General features: G+C 43.8%; 1 protein-coding gene across 4 annotated transcripts in view; it reads left to right on the top strand.

Moving 5' to 3' along the window:
* Positions 1–17,565: 17,565 nt before the first annotated feature.
* The window catches only part of dachb (dachshund b), a 56,522-nt gene continuing 48,435 nt past the window's right edge, over positions 17,566–25,652 (top strand). For all 4 annotated transcript variants that reach the window (XM_062383547.1, XM_062383549.1, XM_062383545.1 and 1 more), the window contains exon 1: positions 17,566–18,467. In XM_062383547.1, the coding sequence (XP_062239531.1) occupies positions 17,830–18,467 (638 nt within the window). In that variant the 5' untranslated portion in view covers positions 17,566–17,829. The remainder of the gene's footprint in view (positions 18,468–25,652) is intronic.

The raw sequence follows: 25,652 nt of genomic DNA, 5'->3' as shown, positions 1-25,652 counted from the left end.
ACACACTGACAGCTTTCCCTCTCATATAAATTTTCCACTGCAGCAGTGTGTCGTCCTCTAACGCAGCACCTCCATGTTTCACCTGCAGTTTAATGAGACTGAGCCTCAGTAAAACATTTTAAAAGCTCTTCAGTTACACACTCTGCTCCTGAAACAAGCTGCACAGACAAACACATCAAAACAACAATAAGACACATATCTGATATAAATACTGAGTGTGTGTGTGATCCCGTTTCAGAGATATTTTCTCTGCAGCTCACTTTGTGTTTGATTCACCTGATTGTGTTTTTATCATAGACTGTATATATATAAAGGTTGTTATCAGGTCAGTAACTGTCCCATACAAACACAAATCTCATTGATTTGAATTCATATCTTTTGCTGACATGACGTCTGGAGGATCTCTGGAGAGTCAGGTCCAGAGATGCACAGTTTTCCTCTCACTCACGAACAACACAACAGGAAGTACTGTCCCTGCTTCACTACACAATTCATATTCTCAGTAAATAAGAAATTAAAACAGAAACAAACATATTCTGAACAAACCAAACGTTCAGAAAACTCTAACTAGATGGTGGTTGGACGACTTTAAACACGTCAGCGTTTCAAATTCAGACGCTGTCGTGTGAATCAAACTCTGAAACAACTTCATGTCTTCACTCAGCCGTCGTGACCTTTGACCTGCGGATCTGGACAAAACCCTGATGTCGACATCTGTCAGGGAAAGAATCCAACATGTCAGAGTGTGTGAGGCTGTACAGAGCGAGGTGAAGACGAGACGCAGAGTAACAAGAAGAAGAAGAAGAAGAAGAAGAAGAAGAAGAAGAAGAAGAAGAGAGGACTGGGAAAAAGAAAGAAATGATGGACGATGAGCTGGAAAAAACTGAGCAGAGCAAAGCAGGTGTAAACTATTAACCACAGGACGGAGAGTCAAGTGTGTGTGTGTGTGTGTGTGTGTTTGTGTGTGATGAAATGATGAGAATGACAATCAGAGGAAAACATTTAAAGTCACGATCGAATCAAAACTCTGTACTCTGAATGGAGAGAGAGAGAGATGGAAAAGGAAAAGATAAAAATGGAAAAACAAACGTGATGATAAAAGGATTAAGAATCGAAGCGATGAGGGAAAACAGAAAAACCAAGAATGAACGAAAGGAAAAAAAAAGAAATGAAATAAAGCAAAAGGCAGAGAGAGAGAGAAGTGAACATAGGGGAAGAACAGAAGGATGGAAAGATGAGGAGGTGAAGGAGACGAGGATTACGAATGTAGAGATAGAGAGAGAGAGCGATGGAGAAAGGAAAAGAGAACGAGTGAGTCTGACTGGACTTTCCCAGCAGATACGATCTCAGTCATCAGCTCTCTCCTTTTTCCCACATGTTCAGAAACACTGATAAACACAAACTCTACGTCTGTTTTAAAACCACGTGCACACTGCTGCAGCGGCGTGCACGTGACACAATCACAGATTTTTAGTTTTAACGACTCGCTCACAGGAAACGACTCAGACGATGAAGGTCGTTCATCAGCTGTCGGAGAAAAGAGATTTGATCATGAAGTAAAGAATAAAATAAAGTTCAACATGAACTCTGTGAAACAAGTTTTCACTGAACCGAAGTTTCATGATCGACAAAGGTCACGTGAATTTTGATGTATGACGTCAGATTGTCTGAAGTTGACCTTTTGACCAATCAAAGCCACGCCCCTTTCCCACAATGCCCCACAGCTGAACAGTAACTCTGTGCATCTGACCAGTTTCCTGGCTCGAGCACAAAACTAGATTTCTCATCAGAGGAGGAAGATGATGAAGATCGTTCACAGATGTGTCTGATTGACGTCCAACAGCCAATCACCAGAAAGGGACGGTTCACTTGGATTTCAAACTAAGACAGCATTCGGTCACAAGTGTAGAGAGAGAGAGCGCATCATCATACTCTTCATCATCATCCTCATCTTCATCATCACAGAGGCTCAGAGAACTGAACAGTGTGAAAGTGATGAAGTGGATCCAGCTTCTCTTCTAACACAACGAGGAAACATTTTTAATTAACAGAACCATCAGCTAGAACAAGCTGTTCCACTCCAGTCCACCAGGTGGCAGCAGAAGAAGAACACAACGGCAGGAGCAGACATGGAGATTAAATGTGTGCTGCTGCTGATCGGAAATGAGACGAGCCAGAGTGTGTGTGTACGATTATTTTATTCGATTATATTGTAATGTTATCAACTTGAAATTGATATCATGTCAGTTCTGTGTTTACAGCTCGTTTACACTGCCCTCTAGTGGCCAAAAAGCCAGCAAATTGAAATAGTCTTAAGAATAAAGTTGTTTCTCTTCCACATTTGTCCTAATACCCAGTAAATCACATTTTATTAAAATTTTATATAACATTTAATCTAATTACAATATCATAAATTACTATTGAGATGAATTGATTTATTACTATTAAATAATTAAGAAAAATATTCATTGTATGACTACTACTTATTTAATTTAATTTGTATATTTTTAAATATTGTTGCATGTCCATACAATCTAAAATACACATTTCGCTGGAGGCTCGGTCGCTTCTAGAAATAAATGTGTTGCATGTGTTGACGCACTGAGCAGAACTCGGCCTCGAGGAGGAAGAAACAAAAGGAGGTGAAGAGGATGGAGGGAGGTGGAAAGAAAAGGGAGAGAGGGAACATAAACGAAGGTATTTGATCTCACACACACACAGACACACACACACTCCTCTTTTATCTTGTGCAACAGGCAGGGTTAGGAAATGAGACGAGTGTTTTTTGTCTGAGAGGGCAAAGCAGAAAAAGGGATTTGTCTCCAAATGCAGCTGTAGCAACAGGCTCTGTGTGTGTGTGTGTCTGTGTGTGTGTGTGTGTGTGTGTGTGTCTGTGTGTGTGTGTGTGTGTGTGTGTGTGTGTGTGTGTGTGTGTGTGTGTGTGTGCACGGCTAAATGAGATATTGAAACGCAGACATCCTCTGCGTTTGTTCTTGCCTGATGAGGGCTGAAAATAGGATTTGTCTTTGAAACAGAGGAGGACGTCTCTAAGCCAGTTAAGACGACTGAAGAGCCTGTTTCACACTGAGGGGACGGGGAAGGATTAAACAGAATGTTGTAGTACGGAGAAGGGACATCAATTAAATGTTGTTGTGTTATCGTCGTATCTGGATCGCCCCCTGGTGGCTGGTTGCAGAAAAGGTCATAAACCCAGCCTCCTCCATGTTAGTAAATGGGACAAAAACCAAACTCAAAGAGTGAAAGAGAGAGAGTCTAGGAGCAGAAAGGGAATCGAACGCAGAACTGCTTGAAAGCTGCATTCGCTGAATTCAGAACTTCCTGTTTGTATCCACAATAAATCTTTACACGTTTTACAATGAAACATAATATGAAATATACCTGCACCAGATTTCAGTAGCGTGTCCTTTCGAGTGAGCAGCAGAAGAAGAAGAGAGAGTGAATGACATTAATTTAAATGGGTTGAATCTGTTTTCATTCATTCTGGGGCAGAACACAGGATTTGTCTCTGAGACGGCGGAGAGCAGCGCTAAGCCAGTTAGCACGTTAGCGCGGCCTATTTCACACTCGGAAAATAGAGCCGCATTCACCACGAGCCCCGGAGATAAAAAGAAAAAAGGAGAAACGAGTAATTACGGCTGCATGACACTGGATTTAATTCACATATTGCTGGTACATAAACGGCTCCCGAAGACTAATCTGTGCACGAGTCATAAGCCAGTTAGAGGAATGAGCTCGGGCGATTTCACACCGAGAATGAGACTTCTTCGAGTCGTTTGGCTCAAACGTGGAGAACACGCGGAGCTTATTGTCACTTGTTGGTGAAAAGACGGAGAAACAGCTGAGAAAGTGACCTTTAGACTTCGTACAGACTTACGTGAAGACGTCTTGATCCTGATCTCTGCCAGATCCCAAATCACGACGATAACAAACATCAAAGGACAAATAGAGAAATCAAAGAAAAAGCAACAAAATCTATATGAAGATTAAAAAGGAAGAAAAGAAGAGATTGTGCTCAGGAATTTGGACGAGCTTTACACACACTTACACACACACACACACACACACACACACACACCCGCACACACACACACAGACACGCACACACACTTCAATAGCCCACAAAGTGATTAAAACACAGTAAGACTCAGACTTAAATTACACGTCTTTAAAATGATTTGACTTGACCTCAAATTTATACGGTTACAGAAAATGTTAAAAGGATTGCAGTAGATCTCATTATTACAGTGGAAGGGTTTAATCATAGTTTTCTAGATGGTGTTTTCCACTTGGTTAACTCTCCCTCTCTCATCTTACAAATTAGACACCGACACTCTTCCTTGTTCTTCGGGTTCCTCCTCAGCTCTTACTCTTTTTTCACTTTGTCAACCTTTTCTTTCTTTCTCTACCACAAAAATCTTTCCTGGTCTCAACAATAACTTTGCTTGTTTGTGGATTTGTATTTATGACCTTTATTTTCACTGAATATCTATTTAGTTTCTCTGGACACAAACAAATTACCTTATTTATTGCCTGTTATTCATTTATATGTGTTTTTATTCACCCTTATTTTTTCATACGACTTCCATCCATTGTTTTTTCCTTGTTTATTTTCTTCTTATTTCTTTATCACCTGTTATTTGCTTTCTTTCTTTCTTTCCCTCGTAAATTTGTTTTTTCTTCAAATTATTACTTTCTCCCATGAATCTTTCTTTCTTTCTCCTTCTCTTCTTGATCTCCTCCCTGACACCTTTGCTCTGTTCTTCCTCTCCTTCCCGTCTTTTTGATTCTGTCCTGTCCTGTGTGTCGGCAGGTGCAGCAGACGGAGGTTTCCAGTGAAGGAATTCCCCCGTTCTTTCCTTCCGCTCCTCCCTCCGTCCGTGTCTAATCACTCTCACGCTCACTCTTTCCAGGACTTTGATGGTCGGCGTGGACGAGGAGGTGGAAGATCTGAGCCGTGTTCACATGGCAGCTCTTTAGAGAGAGAGAGAGAAAACATTCCTCCGTCTCTCAGGAAAATATCAGCTTCAAATTGTTTTACTTTCATCATCTGTCACATCTGGATTCATCCCTCCACCTCTGACCTCCCATTGAAACGCTGCTCTGTGGATTTCTCAGTGTCGAGTTACGTGAGTGACTCTGCTCCACGATCACGACTCCACAGACTCTGACTCCAGAGAATTACAGATGGCAGAGTTCAGTTCCAATATGTTATGGCTTCAATTTTATACAGAGGGAGGAGGAAGTGTATATACGTGATTAACGTTGTGTTACTTGTGTTGTGCAAGATCTGCACTGAACAAGGATTTGTCTTTTCTGAGTTATTGTCGATTTAGGTTAAAATGTTGTGATTCAACAGGAGCTGAAACTTCTAAAGGAATCAATTCTGAGACATCAAAACATTTTTTAGATAATTTTAGTGATATTCACTGAAACATCTTTCAATAAGAAAGACACAAAGTTTCAGGCATTTAGCTTCGCTCAGCATCGTGTCACTTAGAGCTGTATGTGTGTGTTTATTAGAGATGCAAAGTGTGTGTGTGTGTGTGTGTGTGTGTGTGTGTGTGTGTCTTTGCCTTTTACCCGGCATCTTAATGACGCTGCTGCTGAATCAGCAAAAAACGGTACAAAGTGAAGAGGATGAAAGATGGAGAGAGAGGGATGGAAGAAAGAGAGAGAGAGAGAGAGAGAGAGTTAGAAGAGGGGTGATAAGGAAAAGATGGACAGTAGATATGAGGGAAGAGAGAGGGAAAGAAAAGAAATGACAGAAAATGGAGAGAAATGGAAAGAAAAATTATCAGAGGACGTAAAATGTGATTGTAGAGAAATAATAGAAGAAATAAAATGATAAAGATTCAGGTTGATGCATTTTCTGTCTTTTTTTGCTACCAAACTACACATTTCATGTTTTTGTGTGTCCTGTATGCACAGTTGCACACAGTTTGTGTGTGTGTGTGTGTGCACTCAGTGGCAGGCCCATGCCAGTGTGCGTGTGTGTGTGTGTGTGAGGTGTGTGTGTAAACAATAGAGTTGATTAGGCGTTGCGTGGCAGTGACAGCGCTGAGGGGAGATGATTAATGATTCTCTGTTTAATGTGATTAGTCCATTAATACCTCCTGTGATGGCTCCAACCGGCTAACACTGGGGAAAGGTCAGAGCGCACGCACACACACGCACACACACGCACACACAAGCACACACACACACACACCACACACACACACACACACACACACACACAAGCTGCTGTAATGGATCATTAAGGAGGTCAAAGAAAGGAGTGCTGCTGTAGTTTCCTGTTTGAGAGTCAATAGTATTTTTAGTTTGATGCGATTTTTCCATTAATGCCGCTTCACACACACACACACACACACACCCTCACACACACCTGAGTGATGATTGTGTATGTGTTCCATATAGGGCAATTGCACTAATAAAATAGAAAAAATATTTTTGCAGTTTCGGTTGCTGCCTCGACAACAAGCTGTGGAACCTAAAATGACAGAAACCATCTCTGAGAGCATTTATCCACTGTCCATGTCCTGTCTGCTAACATGGAGGAGATGGGTTTATGACCTATACTGCAGCCAGCCACCAGGGGGCGATTAAGACTTTTGTGGATTCTCGTGATAGACAGTACCACTAATGTCCACTAGATGCTGCTCCCTCGTACAGATTGATTAAAAACTGAACAAAAACATACATGTTTGTTTGAGTGTGTGCGTATATCGAGTGTGTGCGTATATCCAAAGAAGTTACTCTCCAAACACTTTTACAAACACTGTGTGATGTGTTCCCTTGTTACTGTGAACACACACACACTGTCCCGTGAAGCTAAACGAGTCGTTTTACTTCGGTTTTCTTTCAACTGAATGTTAAATCAGAAAATCTCAACCAGCTACAGCAGCGGTGAAATAAGAGCTGGTACAAACAAGCGCAGATCACGGGAATTCAGGCAAAGACACGCCAGGTTTAAACACACACACACACACGCACAAACACACACACACGCACACAAACACACAAGCACTCACACGCACACAGAGTCTCCGCAGGGTGTTGGAGGGAGAAATGATGAGAAGATCAATCATCAGCTGTCAACAGTGGCTAATAGAGTATGAGAACAACATATTAACTATACTGGTTAGATTAACACTCACTGTCACACACACACACACACACTCACACACACACACACAAACACACACCCACACCCACACACAGACACGCACACAAAAGTGGACTGTATTAAACCTGAACACCAATACATTACATCGGCTATTGATCAGTTTCATGGTTGATTCAATTAAACACCAAAAACACGTAACATGAAACTAACACGTAAAACGCAAAGAACACAAATGTGCGAATGCAAAGAGACACATTTAAAATACACACACACAACTAAGATCAAATAATCAGATTAATCAAATTAATCAGATATTTTGTATTTGGATTTTGTGAATGTTGCTCAGACCAAAAATAGAAATATACTCACAAACCTTTAAAAATAAATATAGAAGTTAAATAAAACATGCAATAAAACATAGAAAAATATGATTTGATTAGAATATGTAACATATGTATGATAAACTACAGAACTGGACACCACATGTTCGTTTTATTCTTTAAACTGAAGAGTCTTTTTTCCGTAGCTGTATAACACCAGTTTGAACTGGTGTAGCAGATTGATGATGATGTTCTGCTCACGTTGCCCTGATGGTGTCTCTACTGGTAAACACCGATCTCCATGGAGACAAACTGGCTCGGCTGGAGTGTTTCCTCCTCAGACATGCCAGAAAGAGACAGTTGATTTTTAAAGGATATTCTCTCTGACACACACAGACACACACACACACACACACACACACACAGAGAGACACACACACACACACACAGCTAGGTGGACTGGATACTGGAATTTCACCTGGGCGTAAACAGAAGTATGTGAGCTCTTCTAATGAAGCCCCAGAACTTCGACTGCTCTGAACTCAACAAAAGCAACAGAGTCGTACAGTTAACGGATAAGAAAAAGAAGAAGAATCTGCTTGTGCTCAAACTGTGAGCTTGCACTCAAATATCCTGCACGTCAGATTCAGCTCTTCTCCTTGAGTTCACGCTCAATTTGAAAACCAGTTGTTGTGAGAGAAGAGCTGAAGCTGAATAAACTGAACAAACGACAAAATATCTGAGAGCAAGCGCAGGGTTTAGAGTGAAAGCGAGACAAAATCAGAACGTGAAATCAAGAGGTCCTGCTCTCGAACCCAAGACCACGAATAAAGAGGAAGAACAACCATGGAAATGTTGTGATTGACAGCTGAGACTGACTCGTGATTGGTCGAGTGTTGGACCTTGATGTCTCATCACCTGATCAGTACGACTCTGACTCCGGATTACGTCAACAACACAAGATGGCAGCAAACGTATCCAGGATGTTCTGATGGGATACTGATGATCTCAATTAGTCCCATTCTAAAATGACTAAAAACATCAATCTGCTTTACGTGATTTCTTTTCATTCCTCTTTCTTATTTTGGTTCCATGTTCTCTGTGTATTTACAGTTTTCCTCTTGTCTTATTCAAGTCCACAAATGCGTGTGCTTCTTCTTCTTTGTCGTTCCTGGATAGAGGTTAAATAAAGGTCATTTTGAATCTGTTTCTCTTTCAGCTCTCTCCTCCCACAGACTGAACTTTGTGATCTCTCTTGATAAGACGAGCATATTTTAGCCTTAGAATCTCACCTGCCGCAGGTTTAACCTTCCAGCTCGCGGTGTTTTATTGAGCTTACCTTCAGCGAGGCCTCGCAGGGTCTCGGGAAAGCCTTGGCAGCCTCACACAGCCGATAACTCACCGCGGCGCTCCAGCAACGCGGTTAGGACTCAATTACTCTCCACCTCTTGTTGCGTCCAATACCGGTTCTCTGAGAAACCCCCCGTCGCCGCCACGTGAACCTGCACCAAAGTTCCACGGCCATAAAAAAACATCAGTTCCTCTCGCATCTTTTCAAATTTAATAAAAAAAGTAGAAAACCCTTCAAAGCAGATCAGTCACCAAAGCCCGAATCGGAAATTAAAGCGTAAACGCCTCGATCGACGGCTTTCAAGTTGGTGCCCAGGCAAAAGTTTTTTCGGCTAACGAGGCTGTTATCTGAGAAAAGTTAAGCTATACGTTGAAATGCGTATCTGAGGAGATCGCAATTTCAAAGAGTCACTGGCGCTTATCCAATCACACAGCAGTCAGTCTCCCCCTTCCCTCCCCTCTTTCCTCCCTCATTCTTTTCTTTCATTTTATCTATACCTCTCACACATCCCCTCGATCCCGCTCCCTTCTTCTTCCTCTTCTACTTCCTCTGCTCCTTTTCTCTGAATCACATCCATGTTGTGCTATCACTCCCCTTCAAATCTCTCCCTCCCGCTCTTTATCTCTGTTAGAGAGAGTGTTGATCCCTTGCTCGCTCTAGAAACCGCGGCGTCAAGCTCCGCAACACACACACACACACACAGACACACACTCACTCACACACGCATTTTAATTAATACATAGATTTAAATTGTGATGCCTGTGTGGTGAAGTGATATACACCCCCGCTAGTTAAAAGTCTTTTTTATTGCTTAATCAATGTTGAAATTAATATGATTTAACTCCCGACCCCTCGTTACGCCCATCCTACACAGACACACACACACACACACACACACACACACACACACACACGCGCACACACACACGTCTGCTGGGTTATTAATTATAACACTAATTAACCTACAACTAATGATTTGGCCTCTGTGTGAGTGTGTGTGAGAGAGACAGAGAAATTATGTGAGAGCTTGTGTCTAAGTGTGTGTGTGTGTGTGTGTGTGTGTGTGTGTGTGTGTGTTCGTGTAAATATATGTTAATTTGATTTCCCAGATATGATGGATTATAGGGGCTTACGATAACGACAGCTAAACTTCTCTTCAAAGCTCCGGGTTCGTTTCCGTAATTCCGTTTGGCACCCGGATCAATAAAGTTCGTTTTTTTTTTCTTTCCCGAGTCAAATTTAAAAACCGAGCCCTCGTCCAAACGCCTTCACTCTTCCTCTGCCATTTCCGGGTCCCTGTTGATTTTTGCTGTTATTTAATTATATGTTTTTTGGGGGAAATGAAATGTGCAGCACCACCTGGGGACGCCCGAGCACACACACACCTCCCTCGTCCCCCGACAACAATCGGCTTTGGGTTTGATTCATTCCATTGAAGGTGTTTTTCCACTCTGATTTATTTTGTTTAATGTTCGCTTCTTAACGAGTTCCTGATCGACTCTGTTTAATGCAGCTAAGGGGACGAGTGGTAGTTTCCTGAAAAACACATTCCTTCAATCAAATACTCAGTTTGAGACATTCCCCAGGTTGTGATGTCAGTTTCCTGGCTGGGATTTCAACCAGCAACACCCAGGGATTTTATTTTTGTACCTGAAGCACGGATCAGATTTGACTCTAGTGTTCTGTGATACTTTTACAGGGAAGTCTAAGTTGTAAATGATAATACACACATAACTCCTGAATTAAAACTGTATATTTATATTTTGGACTATCTGTGTGAGACATCAGAAAACAGGGTTTGAGGGACTTCTTCATTGGCTTCACTTTTTGTCCCTGGATCCTAGGTGTCCTCTTATCCGTTAGCATGGAAGCTAAACCCTCGTCGTGACCTTTGACCTTCACAACACTGTTTTCACTTGGAGCTCAGTGATGAAGTTAAATATAATATCGATTCGTCCTTCATCTTTCTGTCCTTTTGCTTTAAATCTCTTCTTTTTATATCCCAGTTCTTTCCTTCTTCACTTCCACCCCCTTTTCTATCCTTTCTTCCTCTCTCGGCTACTTCCTCACTTTATCCTTCCTTCCCTAGTCTCCTAGCGCTACCTCCTTTGTCCATCGCCCAAAGATGGGGATTATTGATTTTACACACCTTGTTAAAATTGCGTCAAATGCACACTCACTGTCTGCCTCTGTTTATCTTACACACAGACACACACACACACACAGACACACACACACAGCAGCGCGGTGTGACAGTCAGGCTGACAATAGGTGGCTGTCACAGTGATTGATGGCACTGATTATATGTTAATAATGAAATAAACATTAAAAAACACATCCAGCAACGCTCTTCATCAATGACTCTATCCATCTTTCGATCTATATCTCACTCAGTCTCACTCTTATGTACACTTCTTGTGCGGAGCCCTTCTTTTTGTATTTTGCCCTCAGCCATCACAAGCGAGTGGTTCGTCCCAAAAACGACATATGTTAGCGATCGAGTGGATCAAGCCCTCGACCATCTGTCTGGGGTTTTTTTTAAATAAACTCAGCGTCATTATTAATGAAGGTCGAGCTCCATGATTTCTCCATAACTCAGAAGGATTTGTTCCAGAACTCTGTCGGAGTGTTGAAGCTCCAGCTGAAGTTTTGGATCTTGTGGATCCTGCAGAGCGACTCTGTTTTCGACTTTCTACTCTTCTCGTGCTCAAATCCTTTGTCTTTGGTGATGTGGGTTAAATCTGGGCCCAAACAATGCTACGTCTGGATCTGGATAAACAGAGGCATCCAGGATTTTCTCTTGATTAAACATTGAATTCACGATATCTCCCACACATCGATGTAAACCTCCTCACATTAAACCTGAGGCTTGACCCTTTAAAAAAACAAATGCATATTGTCTGGACTCCACAAACATACACTGTTAAACCCAACGTCGTCATTTCATCTTCATACTTTTCATGGCTGTGAGGAGAAAGTCCTTTGCGTCACTTTGAGCCCACTCACACATACTTGACCCAGCAGGGGACAGCTTTCATATCAGCACTTTAAAAACAAGTTGAAAAAGTTTTGAGAGGACAGAGAGAAAGAGAGAGAGAGGGAGAGAGATAGAGAGAGGGAGGGAGGGAGGGACGAGAGATGAGAGAGAGAGAGAAAGGAAAAAAAAAGTATTTTGGTAAAAACAGAAAAGCAGGACACAACGTTAACCGACGGCAACCATCATCAATCAGAGTTTGAAGACATCGCTGCTGGCAAAGGCGACAGGAACAGAGAGAGAGAGAGAGAGAGAGAGAGAGAGAGAGAGAGAGAGAGAGAGAGAGAGAGAGCGAGAGAGGGTGGCATCGGGATGAAGGGATGTAAACGCTAAAAGAGAACGAGTTAAATATAAAAAAAGGAGGGAGAGAAGGGGAGAGGGACAGACGGGTGATGTTTTTAACCTGTTTTAGTGAAGATGGAGGGAGAAGGAAAAGAGAGATGAGCGAGAGACATTAGAAGAGAATGAGGGGAGAGAGAGAGAGAGAGAGATGTTTTTGGCCTCTTTAGCTGTTTTAAAAGAGGAATTAGGACAAAGACTCGTCACCTTGAGACTGACTCTCTCTCTCTCTCTCTCTCTCTCTCTCTCTCTCTCTCTCTCTCTCTCTCTCTAGATATACATTAATGATTTTTCATTTTCGTCCCAATAGTTCAACAACCTGCAGCCACCGAGACGACTGTAAAGCATCAGCATCTCTATGAAACAGATTCCATGAAAGCGGAGCCGTCATGAAAGCAGGATCTATGGCACGACGGTTGTGTCGGCCTGCGTTTCTTCTATCGGGGGTGTTCCTAATAAACTGACCAGTGAGTGTGACTGACTGCACCGTGCTGCTCCTCTCCGGTGGAACCGTTTATACGCCAGCAAAGCAGGTTATTTGAAATTAAATGGTGCGACTCAGCTAAAATGAGAGCCGCCTCGATTTAGGACTCTCCGGCTGCGAGTTCCCTGAAAGGTCGGCTCGGGGGGGGGGGGAATCGCCAAAGTTCGATTCCACAAGAGAAACTCCACGCAGATTTCAGTGATTCCATGATTTAATCCCAACAATTCAATTTAAATGAACTCATCTGAGCCCTCTGACAAACTCTGTTGTGATTGGACACTTATTCTCTCTGTATCCTCCCTTAAGTCTCTCCTCTTCCTGTCTCTCCATCTTCCCTCTTTACCTTCCGTCCTTGCCTTTATCCCTCATTCATTTCTCTCTTCCTCCTCTTCCTCTCTCACCCTGTCTCTCTCTCCCCCATCCTCCTCCAAACTCTGTTCTTTCTGGATGAGCGGGTTTTATGAGCAGAGTGATAAAGAGAAGGGGGGATGAAGGGCAGAGAGGGAAGGAGAGGTGGAGGACAGAGGGGGACGGAGAGGGGGAAAAGAAAGGAGGAGAGGGATGGGGACGGAAAGAAGTGGAAACGGGGATGAGCTCAGTCTTTATTACACCAGACTGGATACTGCCAAGAACATTTTTTACGGCTTAAATATCTGTCTGTCCCTTTTCGGTCTCAAGGTTTATTTCGGATTTGAAACTTTTAGGCTGATTTGAAAAATAGAGTTGAGGCTGAAACATCTGGGATATTACCCACAGCTTCCTGAAAGGGTATTTTATAGTTTTATATGAATCAGGAGATGTTACTCTGTGGCTCCCTCACCGGCAGGGGGAGGGGGGGGGGGGGGGGGGGGGGCACAGTAAACGGTAAATGGACTGCATTCATAAAGAGCTCTCTGAGTTGTAACGGCCCCTCTGGATCTGGATCCCCCCCCCCACACACACACACACACATCCCATCCACCAACTGCCGTCAGGTGCGTTTTCGGGGGGTTCGGTGTCTTTTATTCAACTTGCAGAATAAAGGAGCCTGGGATCAAACGACCGGCAGTTTGTACAGTGGTCGACCCGCTTTCACTCCAGATCACCAGGCATCTTTTTAATTCACAGGTTTTTATTCAGATTTTATTTGTTAAATTGTTGTTGTTGGATTATTTCACCCTGAACAGAAGTATTGTCCGCCTCCTGTGAGATTCTATTGGATGTTTGTTGAATCTATTGACTTGTAATTTAGCTTGAAAAACAAAAGGCTCCATGTCCACGTATAGAGACGAAGCGCCGCTGTCACTCCGACCGGCCCGGAGACGCTCGCTCTGCAGCTTGACACTTAGTAATTGCGTTGTTGAATTAGATTAATAAAGAACACAACTTGAGCCGCTGTCGTCAACATCATCGCTGGAGGTAGCGCTGAGGATGATGGGAAAAGACACACACACACACACACATGCACACACACAAACGCTGGTTCGTCTCAGAATTACTGTATATCATCACAAACACAAAGTTGCTTACATGCACGCGTTGTCATCTGCTGCCTGCACACACACACACAAACAGACACACACACAGGGTAATGAAAGCTGGGGGCTACTGTGTGTGAGATGGATGGTTTGACTTTAAGCTTGTATAAATAAAGGCTAAATAAATCCTGATGGCCTCTAGTGATGAGTGAGATGCAGCAGCAGCGTGTGTGTGTGTGTGTTCAAACTCTTGTCACACCCACACACACGCACACCAGACGCACACATAGACAGACAGACAGACACACACAGCCTGCAGCTCTTTCTCATTCATGTTTCCGTCCCAAAGTGAAACAAAAAAAGAAAATGATAAAAACCCAGCAGACCAATGTCACCCGACGCTCGGGTCTAAAATATTCTCCCTCTCTTTTTCTCTCTTGTCCTCTTTTCTTCACATTTCAGCTCTGCTACACACTATTCATCTCTTTTCATTCTCACACCCTCTCAACACTCTTTCAGACTCTTCCCTTTGCAAACTCGGGGTCTTGCTTCTTTGACCTTGGATGAAAGACGTCCAGAGGAAGTTCAGACTGAGTGAAATGTACTAAACAATAAATCGTAGACGTCTTGGCTACATTAAAAAGAAATCAAAGGGGTAAAGTGAGGGTTGCAGGTTTGTGTTAAGAAGTTGAAAGGACATAAACTCTTAATTTCCTCTATCAGATACTGGATGATCTTCTATTAGAATCTTTACCTCAAGAACACTGTTTAAATGTCTCATATAAAAACGATGTCCTCTTATCATTAATAGTTGGCCCATGCTTGTTCTCTAATCAATGCTATCCACCATCTTGCTGCTACCAGTTGCTCCCAGTGGGCAAAGCCCTCCGGTGATGATGGTATTTATATAGCACTTTTCTATTCTTGATTCTCTTCTGCCTCATCCTCTGGTTGGAGGACGACCGCTCTTCCCCCTCAGCCACATTCTTCAGCTTTTCTATAGCCAGAGCCGCGCCTATATGAAGCATTCTGGATTTTGATGGTGGTTGGATATACAAGACATCGGATTCTCTAAATGCTGAGGAAAGGTGCATCAATGCTTCCTTTCCTATGTCCTTCAGCATACAGGCAAGTCTTTAGGAAAGGAAGCAATGACGTCCCACAGATGGAGCAACGCCTCTCCACCGGCCCAGCTTCCACCTGCAGGTCCCCTCAAAGATATCTGATGATGGTTCCTCTTTACACTAACGCAACAACAATTTCGGTAAAACCAGAACATGTGTGATACGCAAGGTATAAAAAAAACACAAAGAAAAACAATTCCTCATCTGTTTCTTCAACAATCCCCAATCGCTGCACTGTAAAACTTTAATCTTATCATTTAAAATCCAGGTAACTTTCCTGGAACATACATCACTGTCAGGGGGACGCTGTACTTCCTGCAGCCGCCCTGGGAGTTTCTCTCCGCTGATAAATGACATTATCTCACCTCCCTGCCGTCGCTCAGTCGGGCTTCAGAAGACAAGTGTGATAAACAGAGACGACACAATGTGTGTTGTGTCTCCGCAGAAGGGACGGACACATTATGAACTGCAGCGAGCAGAGGACAATCAGACAAAAGGAGGATTCAGACCCCGTCCTCTTCTCCATAGCAGCTCTCTGATTGGCTCACGTTGGGTCCTAGCACTGCACGGATCGAGACAGGAGGAGCCAGGTGCCCAGTCATTTAATGCACTGAGGACAATAGAAAGTAAAATGGTCTTTCATGTACAACACACGTCTCGTCCTCAGTCCGTCTCTCAGGGGTCCAGAAGCGTTTTGCAGACACGTTTTTCCACTTTCGTCCTCTCACTCTCTTGTCACCTCCTCTCACCTCCTCCATCTCGACACGTTTACTCCTCTTCCTCTCCTCCTCGCTCTCAACGCCCCGAAGTCCAACTCCAGTCCAAGTTCACATGGGTCATTATAACCCCGCTGAGGGACATTCACCTCCACTGAGACCTCATCTCTCTCTGTCCGCCCGTCCTCCATCCAGCCCGAGTCCAGCTTGATCTTTATTGGTCCTGAGAGGAAAATCACTCCTTTTTTAAAATCTGTTTCCACGCCACCTCTTCCCTTCTTTACCTTTGTCTTTCTCCATTGATGTCCCACCTCTTCTCCATGACCTCCTCATCCCTCCTTCACCTGGGTCTTATTTACAGGATAAAGCATCAACACGTCCAGCATTCGTTCATGGTTCCACAGTAAGGGTCAACACCAACCTTCACAATAAAAGCCCCGGGTTTCACCATCTTTTACTGTGAAGACGCAGCCTCACGATTGGTTTGTGCGAAGCTGATGTTCAGATTCAATTTATCCTTTATTTTATGAAAAACCGTCTCATCCTCTTTCTCCCTCTCTGTCTGTTTCTCTCTCTTTTCATTCAGTTGGAGTTTCTCGGTGTAATGAGATTACACGGGATTATAAAACCCTGTCTGTGTGTAATCCACACCACTCAATCCCATTTAGCTGCTCACACACACACACACACTGAGACACACAGACACACACACACACACTCTAAATTCTCTCTGAGTCTTTTTCTCTTTTCATTCTTTTCTTCTTTTATGATGATAATTATCACCACTTCATTTAGTTTCTTCTCCTCTTTTCCTTATCTCCAATTTGCCCTTCTTTAAAAACATTCATCCTTTTCCTTCCTTCAGCCTACATCCTTCTTTCCTCATCCTTCTATCCAAAATGTTTCCTTTCCTTCCTTCCCTCTTTCCTTCCTTCCTTCCTTCCATCCATCTACTGTTTCTGCTTTTATCCAATCCATCCCTCATTCCTTCCCATCTTTCTTTTCTAACTTCTTTTTAATCCATGTATCATCCATAGTTCTCCCCCTCTTTCCAATTGCATTTTGTCTTTCATCCACCCATCCTATACCTCCCTTCTTTCCTTTCTCATTTTCTTCACTCCCTTATTTCTTCCTCTTCTTCCTCTCCCTCCTTCCCTCTGTTCTTCTCCTCCACCTGTGCTCTCATCCCTCCTTCCCTCATCAGGAGGAGCATGCGTCCGTCTCACCACCAGAGCTCGCATTTGAGCCACAACTGGACACACAAACGCGTGCACAAACACACACACGCACGCATACACACACATGCAGTCACTCTTACACAAAGCAGGAGATGAAAAAACAAAGCTGCAGAAGAAGAAAAAAAAATAAAAACTTCCGTGAGAAAGTTTATGGAACAGCAGATCACACACACACATGCGCGTGCACACACACAGAAACACACACACACACACACACACACACACACACAAACACAAACACACACCTTCCCTCCTCACCAATCACACCTCCAGTCCTGCACGGGGGCCTCTCTGATTGGCTCTCCGGGCTGTCAGTCTGACGGAGGCGGGGCTCGGGGCTGACCTGGAGTCGGATCCAGTGTCTTTTACGCGCAGACCGGACAGTCCGCGATCCGCGCACCGACCAACCGGCACCGAGCGCCCACTGCGGAGGGAGAGAGGAGCGAGTGACGGGAAAGAGGAGGAGAAATAAGACGACAGAAGAAGAAGAGGAGGAAAAAGTGGAAGAAAAGAGGAGAAAGAGACGCACAAGTGTTTTTTGTTTCCCCCCCCAACTGGAGCGAGGAGCAGGAGGAGAAAGTGTGAGAGGAAGAGAGGAGGAGAGTGCGCCTCCACCACCATGTCGCTCCCCGGCTCCCCTCCGCTGCTCACGCCGAGTTCGGGCACCCAAACTCCGGTCGCGCTCTACCGCTCGGCCCCCGACGCGCTCCACAGCTCGGTGGCCTCCAGCGGCACCTCCAGCCCGCTCGCCAACTCCCACCCGCTGTCCCCGTCCCCGCGGCTCACCAGCACCATGCTCAGCGCCTTCCTGCCCGGAGCAGGGGGCGCCTTGGCCGGCCTGGGAAACGGCGGCTCGGCCCCGCTGGTGTCCGGTCCCCTCAGCGGGCTCGGCTCGCTCAGCTCGGCCGGCCTGACCCCCGGCTCCCCCGGCCTGGCGCCGACCTCGTCCGGCCCGGGTCTGTGCAGCGAGTGCAAGCTGGTGGAGGTGCACGGGGTGAAGGTGGCCAGCTTCGGCGTGGACGGCCAGGAGCTGATCTGCCTCCCGCAGGTGTTCGACCTGTTCCTGAAGCACCTGGTGGGGGGGCTGCACACCGTCTACACCAAGCTCAAGCGCCTGGACATCGCGCCGGTGGTGTGCACCGTGGAGCAGGTGCGCGTCCTGCGGGGGCTCGGCGCCATCCAGCCCGGGGTGAACCGCTGCAAGCTCATCTCCAGGCGGGACTTCGAGACGCTGTACCAGGACTGCACCAGCGCCAGGTCAGTGGTCCGCCGGTCTCACCATCGATTAGCAGGTTTACACCAGTGGAGCTGCACTGGGGAGCAGCCTCCAGGGGCGGCTCTGCAGATTCTACGGACTTTAGTGACTTTACTTTACTGGATATTTGTGAAAATGACAGAGCTGCTAGTGAGGCTTCATTGACTTAACATGAATCTGACTTTACATGAAGTTTTCTCATTTTATTACTGAAATTCCTGCGTCTCATTCACTTGTGCTTGAGGAGTTTTTAGGGATTTTATTTTGCATGGTTTCTTTTTTATTGTACGGAGCGTTTTTAACCGAATCTTCAGCCATATAACATTTATTTAACATTTCTCTAACTCCAGCTGAAGTTTTCTCTGGATCTGTGTCTGCAGATCCACTTGAAATCCTTTAATTTAGCAAGATATTTGTTTTAAAAATCCAGGAGCCAAAAATGTCACTAATTTAAATATTTTCCCTCAGAATCTGTATTGTTTCTGTTCAGATATAAGTGACTTTATTTTGGAGGGTATCTCTAAAACGTACAAAGATGTTATTAAGGCTTAATTTCCATAAAATTTGTTTCATAAATCTCCAATATTTCTGGAACGTAAGTGAAGTTTTCCTCTGAATCTGCGGCTCCACTTTAACTAATGAGTCTCCAACACCTGTCGTGGAGTTTTTAGTGACTTTATCTTTCAGGAAATGTCCAAAATGTCAATTTCTATTACATTTCTATAAGATTTAGGTTTAGTCGAGGCGTCCTCTGAATCTGAGGCTCCGTCTCTTCTGTGAATCCTGCAGCTCTCACACTGTCCTGGGTGTTCAGGTGTAAAGATTCAAGTGACTTCATTCTGCAGGATATTAATAAAACACTCAGAGTTGATAACAAGGCTTCATTTCCAAAACATATATTTAATATTTTGAAACATTTAGAAAACATTTCCTCTGTCTAACCATCATCTCAAACTCTTCAGGTGCATTTGTGCAGATTTAGGTGATTTTAAATTTACTGGATGTTTTTCTAAAACTTAAAAAAGCTACTACTATTTAAACGTTTGTCCAACTAATGGTTTTCCCTCTGGTTTTTGTGGTTATAACTTTACTTAAATCCGCGGCTCGTGTGTCTCATCGTTCAGTTTCATGTTTTGGCTGCTGATATTTTGGGGATTCAGTTTTATTCTTTAACGTGACTTCCTGTTCCGTTCCCGGCTGATTCCATCTTTTGTGTAAAGTACAAACTGACAGAAAACAACCTGCAGCTTCTGTTGACTCTTTCTTATGAGAAAGATGATCACACTCATAACCACTGCTGTGTGTGTGTGTAAGTGTGTAAACAGTTGTTTTACAGCACGTTTAACTGTACGTGTGCGACTTCCTGTCACCTGCTCTTTCACACTGTTAATTTGACTTCAAACTTTCAAATTAAAGGTTCTCAGTGACCCCATGCAAGTCTGCACCATTTTCAAATGAGACAGTTCGATGTTGATGTTCAGATCAGAGATTATAAATATGTCACTTTTAAAATACCTGCATGTTGGAGGCTGCACTTCTTGATCTAAACAAACATTTTCCAAACCCATCTAATTTTCATGTCAGCTCATTTGTAATTCTGCCAGAGAGAGAAACAATTTAATTATTGTTTGCGTCAAATTCTAATATTTTCCATTCGTCAGTCCAATCTGAATATAAACATCGTGCACGCAATTTTTGATTGTGTGATTTACATGTTCTCGGGATGCCTCATGTCCGATGTCTATTTTAAATTAATGTCCATAAATCCTGTTTGAAAACATAGAATATAAAAAGATGCTGCATGTGTGAAAACAAAAGTTGCCTGAGAACTGTCTTTCAAAATCAAATGAATCCAGTAATATCTGAACATTTCTAGATTTAATATAGCTGAACTTTAAATCAAGCAAATGCGACAAAAAAACTGAAAAACCACTTTTAAAAACTCCCTCACTCACGATTGGTTTCAGTTTTTCAGGAGTTTTACTGAATCAATGAGAAGAACCTCAGACTCTGAATTAAAACTGCTTTGAGAATTAATGCAGAATTTCATCACAGTTCAGATGATAGCATAATATCACTCGTATGTCAAACCACATCATTTTGATTTTCAAATTATTCTTCTATTATCAAAAGTAGGCAAAGTAAAAAAAATGGCAGATTACACAATTAATAGTTAAGAAGTTAAGTGCAAAACTCCATCACACAAACACATTTACAAGTGTTTGATCAAACGTCACAAAATTGCCGGTCTCAGGGGCCCCGCTCAGCTCGGGGCCCCAGGTGACTCCCCCCATTTTACCTTCCCTGTTCCGGCGCCCCCGGTGGACAGTAGGAGAAGAAGAGAGCGGTTGTTTAGACGGTAAACCACTGGTAACGACTGCAGCCTGAAAAACAAGCGGAAAATTAGCATGGCTATTTTCCAAAGCTTTTGCTAACGAAACTTTTACAAACTTTACAAAGGAACATTCTTCTATATTCGTCAGTACAATGTTGAGGGATAACTACTGTTAAATAAATTACATAAACTCTTAATTTACCTGAACATTTAACAGTATTTTATATTAATGTTGAAAAACTGTTGTAATCCACTTTAAACTCACAGTTTTCGGCTCCGTGTTCATTACATGAATCCACCTCCGGTTGAATGAGTAAACAAACTACAAAACTTAAAACCTCAAAAACTGCCAATAAAGTAAAAAATTAACCTTCAGTGAAACGTTGAACTAAACCCCACGGACTGAAATCTGATTCCTCTGATGTTTAAACCAACGAACGGGACAAACGCTCGGTGCTGAAGGTCGAGGCCTCGTCCACCATGTGGCTCTTTGTCCACAGGGACTCAGGTGAGACCACTTCCTGTTGAAGACTCTGTGGGCGGAGCCACATGAAGCAGGAAGTGCAGGGGGCTGCGTTAAATCGCAAAATAATTGGTTGCAGATAAAAGCAGCAACAGTAAAAAAAGTAAAGTAACTTAAAAACTTTATGAACGCTTTGCACCATTTTGCTTCAGTTTCCTTATTGAACAACATGTTTGCCTCGTTTGGTGGGTGTGTCAGAGGTGTCGTCCAATCAGCAGCGACCTGAATATAAACCCTGACACAATAAAAAGACGGTGACACGATGGATTGTGTCGTTTCTTGTCGGTTATAACTTATAGATTTTTGTCGTCCCTGTGAATGCAGCCCGGCTGAGGGAAGGAAGAGAAGTCGGGGGGGAAAAGTTTTCATGCAACGACGACACTGACACTTTTAGGTGAAAGTTGTTCAGTATCGGCTAATTATTAACGTATCGTGTTGCAGAGGAGTTGGGGAGTGACACACACACACGCGCACACACACACACGCACAGTCTTTATTTGTTTGCGTCCATCTCTTCTCTCTCTTCTTTGTCTTTCATTATTCTTGACTCTTTTTATCACCCACTCACACTTTCTTCCTTTATCTCACCCTCCGCCTCTCACCCATATCTGTTTCTCCTCTGCACACACACACACACACACACACACACTCAGCGGTACATGTCAGGGGTGATAATGGATCATGTGAACGGTGAATGCTCGCGGAACAACACGGCTGGAGAGCTATTGTTGTTGAACGCACAGCGAACACACACTCCTCTCTCTCTCCAATCATATTGACATTCCTCTAATGCCTCGCTCGCCCGCCTCACACTCACTCTCACTAATGCTCACTCGCCCGCCTGCTCTTTCTCTCCACATGATTCCCTGGGAAAAAGAAAGGAAAAAATTTAAGAAAGACAGAAAGTGACTGCATCCTTCATCTTGGTGTGTGTGTGTGTGTGTGTGTGTGTGTGTGTGTGTGTGTGTGTGTGTGTGTGTGTGTGTGTGTGTGTGTGTGTGTGTGTGTGTGTGTGTGTGTGTGTGTGTGTGTGTGTGTGTGTGTGTGTTAAACACTTACACTTAATTTAATTCAAACTGCTCTTGAAGTCGTTTTCTTAATGATCATTCATCCCTTTAACAAAATAAAAATAAAAAAAGAGGAATAACGTTCGCTGGAGAAAGTGAAAGTTTCCCACACTTCCTGCTGTAGATGGAAAATAAAGTGAGACTTATTTGGAGGAGATGACGTCAGACCTTTAAGTGCAGAGGTCGTCTGTCGTCACACAACTTTTCTCCTGCAGAGGTCGGGGGGGGGGGGAAATGTTGAATCGGTTATTTTCTTCATCCGAGGTGACGACTTCAGATTCACTGAGAATATTCAGAATAAAGTGTTTGTGATTATGTTTAACAAACAGGCAGCAGAAGTTGTTCCTCCTCCCTGTCACCTCATTGTGTGTGTGTGTCTGTTTGTGTGTGTGTGTGTCTGTGCGCGTGTGAGGCAATCGATAGTGAGCGACAGGAGGGAGGGTTGCTGATGTCGGAGTGTTATTCTCGGCTCTCCTTATCACGACAGGCTGTTGGAGCCCACACACACACACACACACACACACACACACACGGTCACTTGTTTTGCCTTCTGGCTGAGGTATGTCTGTCTGTGTGAGGTTGTGTGTGTCTGTCCCTGTGTGTGTGTGTGAGCTATCAAGTCACACCGGCTCAGTTTCCATCTCTGTGTAACAGTCTGCGGTGCTGTTCATAAACGCCTGGATGTGTGTGTGTTGATATTTCTGTCTCTCTGATGCGTGTGTGTGTGTGTAAGTGCATGTGTGTGTGTGTGTGTGTGTCTGGTTTCAGCTCCGCTTTGTGCTGTTGGTTAATTGATAAAGGTTAAAGCTCTGGCCGGTCAGGGAGCTCAGGTCACCTCGCTGCATTGTGACGGTGTGTGTGTGTGTGTCTGTGTGTGTGTGTGTGTGTGTGTGTGGGCGGGCGACAACCAATCAGGTGCCATCTAAGCACAGTTAATCAATCACGCTGATCAGGTTTCAGTCTGTAGCAGAAACACAGAGGTGAAGTTGTGTTGAGATGGACGAGTCTCCTTCATGGAGTTTTACAGTTTCTGTGTGAAAATGTAGGAATTATTCAGTTAGCTCATTAACCAATTAATCAATTAGTCAATTAATCAGCATGCAGCTATTAAATTGTAGTGGAAAATCTGTTTTCTTCTGACAAATAAAAACACAAACAGACACAGGTGAAAGCGTATCGTCCTCGGTGGAGGTAACACAACTTTCACACATGGTCTCACATGGAAAGTGTCATGTTTCACATCTGAAGAAGCGGCAGGAGCAGGACATGACGTAAGGAAAGATCAGTGTTGTTGTTTACTGCTCATCCACACCGGCCCTCATCACCAGAAAGCTCTGGAACCTCCTCGTCTTCACAAGCTCTTCGTCTTCAACGTGTTCTGCTCGTCTTCTTCATCCTGAGATATTTGTCTTCTTCCAGTTCCATGTCCGCCTCGTGTTAGAAGCCTCATCAACACGTCCCCTCGCTCCCTGGGAAGCTTCCACACATTGTCCCTCTGTTCTCTCACATGGACTCACTCTGACATGTGACCAGGGGGGCTGCAGGAAGAGTTCCAGAAAATATCCAGAGCAACTGACTCAGACATTTGTGTTCTCACTTACAGAACCTCTGGATAAATTCATAAAAAATATCATAACTCGGGTCAGAAGACGAGTGTTAACGTTTGAGTACAATAAGAGAGGTTTATATCCACATCGTAGATTAACACGTCTCAGTGTAAAGTGAGACGCTCCTCTCGTCCTGCGTTTTTATTATCCAGCAACCTGAGGGGGAGAGAGAGGGAGAGAGAGAGAGAGAGACGGCTTCATGCATCACTTCTCTCTCTCTCATTCACTCGCTCTCTCTCTCTCTCTGTTTTTTTCCGGATGAAAACAGAGAGAGAGAGGGAGAGATAGAGGTGAAGATCAAAGCAAGAAATATGACCCTCTGTCACCACAGAGAAGAACTGATCCTCTCCCCAAGTGTGTGTGTGTGAGTGTGTGTGTGTGAGCTGAACAAAATAGCAAGAGGGGAGAGGCAGGTCATCGTGTGTGTGTGTGTGTGGTGTGTGTTGTTGGGAAACAGATAGTGTTTCACAAAGGCTGCTTCAGTCTCCAACTTTTTGAGAGAGAGTGAGGTCCTGTAAAGGAGGGGCGAGAGACACTGACACTGACACTGACGGAGAGAGAGAGAGAGAGAGGGGGAATTGGAGGGGATGTACATTTTAAACCATTTCCATAGATAGATAGAGAGAGAGATAGATAGATAGATACATAGATAGAGATAGATAGATAGATAGATAGATAGATAGATAGATAGATAGATAGAAAGTAAACTGTTTGTTTTCGGGATGTGTTTGTGGTTTATTGTCTCCGAGTGACGGAGGGAGAGAGGGTGTTGTCTGCAACTAGATTATTTGATGCCTGTGAACACACACATACACACACACATACACACACACACACACTCACACACACACACAGAGTCTCTCAGGTGCACTTAGCAGATTGGCTTAGAAATCACATTAGGGAGTGTCACAACAGCTTTTCCTCTCGTTCTCCAGGTAATCTCTCCATCCCTCCTCCTCCCTCCTTCATATCTCTTTTCCGCCTCATCCTTTATTTCATCTCCTCCTCCTCTCCTCTTTCTTTTTATACTTGCACCTCCTTTTTAAACTTTTTTTCTGCACAATTATTAAACTCTTTCGTCTCCTTCTTCCTCTCTCCTTCTCCAACTATCTTTCTTCTTACCCTACTTTCTCTACCTCTATTCCAGTTTTTGTCCACCTCTCCACCTCTTTTTCCTTTTTCCTCTCCTTGTTTATCTCATCCCTTGTTTCCACACCTCTCTTCCTTTCTTTCGCTTCCTCTCCAACAGTCTTCTTTTCCTTTCCTCCTCCTCTTCTTCACTCTTATTCTATCCTTCAGTTAATCTGTACATCCTCTCTCATTCACTGCTCATCCCCTCCTCCTCTCCTCTGCCCTCCCTCCCTCCCTCCCTCCCTCCTTCCCTCCTATCGTTCCCTCATTCAATCTTCCAGTGATTTAGCACTCCCTCTCTCTCCTCCCTTCTCTTCCTCCACCTGGTCTTATCTATCTATTTATTGTGACAGCTTGTCAGAGGTGTGTGTGTGTGTGTGTGTGTGTGTCTGTGTGCGTCTGTGTGAGTGTGTGAGAGAAAAAAAGAGAAGTGAGCGACAGATTTACAGTTAAGAGCGAGCGGCATCAGCAAACTGCAATATCAAAGAGAGACAGAGAGAGAGAAGAGGAGGAGGAGGTCAGAG

Source organism: Platichthys flesus, chromosome 24, assembly GCF_949316205.1.
Source record: "Platichthys flesus chromosome 24, fPlaFle2.1, whole genome shotgun sequence".
Classification (NCBI taxonomy): domain Eukaryota; kingdom Metazoa; phylum Chordata; class Actinopteri; order Pleuronectiformes; family Pleuronectidae; genus Platichthys; species Platichthys flesus.
This window is presented reverse-complemented; position numbering and strand designations above follow the sequence as displayed.